This window comes from Drosophila mojavensis, unplaced genomic scaffold (assembly GCF_018153725.1).
Source record: "Drosophila mojavensis isolate 15081-1352.22 unplaced genomic scaffold, ASM1815372v1 contig_136, whole genome shotgun sequence".
Lineage (NCBI taxonomy): Eukaryota > Metazoa > Arthropoda > Insecta > Diptera > Drosophilidae > Drosophila > Drosophila mojavensis.
The window spans coordinates 30,616,652-30,621,027 of NW_025318667.1; the positions used below are offsets into that span (position 1 = coordinate 30,616,652).

Below are 4,376 nucleotides of genomic sequence, written 5' to 3' on the forward strand. Positions count from 1 at the left end.
GTGTACATTCCAAAGCACAAGTCTCTAGTACTTGAAATGCGTTTTTTACAAAATGATGGCGTCAATGGGTCAGGGTATAAAAACTGATAAGAAATGAATTTTGCATAGCATATTAGAAAGCTTACCTATTCTTCAGTTGTAGTATTAATGCTACACAAAGCTCAGTACATTTAAATCATTTACATTTAAAAAGTATCGAAGCGAATTTTGTTATAAGTTCGCTTGCATTTTAGCTAAATTTAATATTTGAAAATAGCCAGATTTGTAGCTAATAGCTGTTTGAAAATTTTTGTAGCAATCGGCCTTAAAAAGTAGCCAGATCTAGCTACAAAATAGCTGATTCGGCAACACTGCTTGGGTAGTCAACGCGGACCTACATACGAAATTTCAGCTTTCTAGCTTTTCAACAAACATGATTTCTGGTATATCGGAAAATGGATTTTCCGATTTGCCACGCCCCTAGTGGGCGGATCGGGAAAATTTTAACACTTTATAAATCGGAGATATACACGAGTATGTGTTCCAAATTTCAAGTCTCTAGCTTCAATAGCGCCGAAATAGATTGCGTTCATACGGACAGACGGACAGACGGACAGACGGACGGACGGACGGACAGCAAGACAGACATTGCACAAAACCAATATACTGATTCACTTTCGTGAATGAGTATAAAAAGTAAGAAAGCTCTAGTCGAGACTGCTCGACTACGAGATCCCCTGAACCCTTGGAGCAATAGATATTTCAATAATTTTTCGCGTCTTTCAGCTTACACAAGAAACACGCACACACACACACACACGCACGTACGTACACACAGCCATACATACACACACACGCATACAGACACAAACGCATACACACACTCACATACACACACACATACACACACACATACATACACATACACAAACACATACACACACATACACAAACACATCAGATTATGATTATAACATGAATATGCATGTAACTGCCAAAGCATAAGTCTCTAGTATTTGAAATACGCTTTTTACAAAAGTGATGGTGAGGGGGTAAATTTTAACAAAAACCGAAATTGTATAAATTGCATATTAGCATACATTAAAAATTTTGAGACTCTAACAATAAAGGTGTAGAAGATATAATTTTATAACTGGTTTTCGATAAGGTTTTTTATCGATCAAAAAAGATCGGGATGAGTTATCGATTTTTAATGATAAACTTGATATGCGCGCTGTAATTACGGACATTTTAAAAAAATCTTCTGAAATCTTCTGAAATCGACGCGTTCATACATACGGACAGACGGGCCAAATCAACTCAGCTCGTCGCCCTGATCAAGAATATATATACTTTGTGGGGTCTGCCACGCCTCCTTCTGCCTGTTACATACATTTCAACATAACCATTATAGCCTGATTTCCCATTGAAAATGGGTTCAGGGTATAAAAAAAAATATATATCTTTTGTATTAACACAAAGAAAGGGTTTGAAACTTTATGGAAACTCGAGATCATTTGCTATACATATACATACTCAGCTATAAATTAGAGGAGGCTGAAAATATTAAGCTTAACATTTATAACTGTGGACCTATCCACAGTGAGGTAATAATCGTTCCACAGAAATGGCCTGTCCATTGAGACAGCTATGATTACTATATAACGTCTTACTCGAACCCCTGAAATAATAGATCCACAGAATGCCAGATGAAAACAGTATCTGAAAAGATTAGTTCAATCTTCAAAGATAGCAAATAGACTCTAAAGCACATAATAAATTTCTTTATTTTCATGCTAAACGCAAGTAATCTAAATGGTGTTAGTCTTAACTGTAGCAGGCGAAACCTTTCATGGGAAAGAGAGATAGATTGACAGATAGTGAGGATAAAGAACGTGAGAGCAGTGAGAAAGAGATATAGAATGAGAGAATGAGAGACAAAGATTAAAATATATATATAAGTAAATCAACTAAGAGACTAGATTATTTGAAAATTTGTTGTCGTTTACGATTATGCTTAGTACAGCAAAACTATGTATTTAAAACACAAAAGAATTTAGATTGTGATGGTCCTTGGTATTTCCACGCACATGGTTTTGTCATTGGAGGCACTCCGCTGCCTGATTTGGTTAGAATCATGTTTCAATTTAGCTAAGAAACAATGTATATGGGCGGTCTGGCACGCTTATAATAACACGATCTCTAACATCATTGAACTCGGAATCATCTATCTCCGACGTTTGCGTCGCATCCGGATCGACATCGACGTCCGCATCGGCAGCCTCATTATCCACGTCCGCAATGATGTCCATATTTACCTGCATAGCCACATCCATATCCACATCCAAATCCATATCCACATTCACATCCATATCCACATTAAAATCCATTCCCTCAGCCTCATCTACATCGTAATTCAAAACCCCATACTCCTCGCCAAACTCCGATTCATTGTCCTCAGAGCCGGCTATTTGCCGTGCATTTTCCGGAGATTGATCCCCTGTGTTCGACATATACAGACGCACATTCTCCTCTGTATAGTCGACAATGTGGCGGCGCGTTTTGCTCAGATACTGTTTTTGTCGCAAATATATGGTTAGGATGCCCTTCACCCCGATGAACGTAGCGCCACCAAGCAGTGTCCGATATAGCGGAGGTGACATGTTCCTATAAATGATATTGCCCATTAGCTTGGCAATGCTGGGCAACAGAATGCCACCGCAGAAGAGGCGAGAGAACTGCACGGGCTCATCGGGCACTGGCAGCGGCATCAGTTCTCCGGGCATGGGCTGCCGATTGAATAGACGATTGACAAGAGGCAAGCTGCCTGCAATGGCGCGGCGTTTGTGCCAGAGCCGCAGCACGGCGTCTTCCCAGCGTATGAGACGGCTGAGTATCAGTGCCACTGGGATGAAGGGTAGGCCGACCAGCAGAAAGACTGGGTCCCCCTTCTCCATAAGCTCCATGCCGCGTTGCTGGCCAAACACCTGGATGACCGTAATGCCGCCATAGGTGACAGCCGTCCAATAGACGGAACCCAAGAACGCGCTTGCTGCCAAAAACGGACAGCATTGGCGGATGAAGTTCTGGATGCGCTCCAGGACCGTGGCCACGCGGCTCACCTTCGGAAAGACAATGATGTATTCAACGCGACACTGCATGCAGGTGACCTTGGTGCGCGAATTCCCGTTCTGCTTCTCGTCGATCCAGCGATAAAGGCAGCTCTCGTGCACCCACTTAGTACTGCCGCTGCACTGACACGGATGCAACCAGGTGGCCATGCGGTTCTCGGCTTCCGTGGCAAAGCATATCCAGCAGGTGCGCTCCGATTCGCGCCTTGTCGAGTGTGGCGTCATGCTCAGGGCTGGAACAATGCTTTGACCATTCATGTCTGCAAACTAATCCCCGAAACGATTGCGATTGCCAGGTAGAATAAAAAATAAATATTTAAGAGTTACAAAAATAGAGAGTAAAATGTTTGGCAAGGCGTGCGATGTTTTTCAGCTGCCACTTATAAAATATAATAATAAACTCGCTATGCTCCCTACACCCTACGAAAGTCAATCAGGGAAGCAAGTCTAGACCTAGGTAACACACTAAAGATGACTTCACCGATCCAAGAACGACAAGCGACTTACTAATTCTAAAAACTAACTATCTATCAGTATCAATAATTTTCAACAAGTAATCAAATATTTCCAAACTTCAAACATTTTTGTTATTACAAAAAAAAAAGTGACTGAGTCAGGTTTTTATACCCTGATCCCATTTTCAATGGGAAATAAGGTTTTGTTGAAATGTATGTAACAGGCAGAAGGAGGCGTGGCAGACACCACAAACTATATATATTCTTGATCAGGGCGACGAGCTGAGTTGAGTAGAGTTGAGTTGAGCTGAGTTGTCCGTCTGTCTGTCCGTCTGTCAGTATGTTTGAACGCGTCGATTTCAGAAGATACAAGAGCTAGAGACCTCAATTTTTTTCTAAAATGTCCATGTATACCACGCGGATATCGAGTTTTGCTAATAACCACTCGCGATATTTTTTTTATCGATAAAAGACCTTATCGAAAATCAGTAATAAATTTATATCTCCTACATCTTTAAAGCAAGAGTTTCCAAATTTTATATGTATCCTTATATGCATTTTATACAATTTCGGTTTTCAAAAATTTACCCCCCACCCCTATTTCACCCCCTCACCCTCTCATTTGTAAAAGGCGTATTTCAAATACTCACATTTGTAAAAGGCGTATTTCAAATACTAGGGACTTGTGCTTTGTCAAATACATGCATATCTATGTACATATGTTGTATTCATAATCTGAAAGTTTCATGAAGATAGTCCATCCACAAGAAAAGTTATTAAACAATTAAGTTCCCATAGTAAGCCAACACTG

At 40.7% G+C, this 4,376-nt stretch overlaps 1 protein-coding gene across 1 annotated transcript; it reads right to left on the reverse strand.

Moving 5' to 3' along the window:
- Positions 1-1,983: 1,983 nt before the first annotated feature.
- On the reverse strand, positions 1,984-3,718 carry LOC122757882 (E3 ubiquitin-protein ligase MARCHF5). The gene has a single exon (XM_044011539.1). It carries the CDS (start codon positions 3,366-3,368, stop codon positions 2,127-2,129), a length of 1,242 nt encoding a protein of 413 aa, XP_043867474.1. The 5' UTR covers positions 3,369-3,718; the 3' UTR covers positions 1,984-2,126.
- Positions 3,719-4,376: the final 658 nt, after the last annotated feature.

Bases quoted from the DNA above. Each gene is read 5' to 3' on its own strand.
- LOC122757882 (XM_044011539.1), bottom strand. From the start codon at position 3,368: ATGAATGGTCAAAGCATTGTTCCAGCCCTGAGCATGACGCCACACTCG.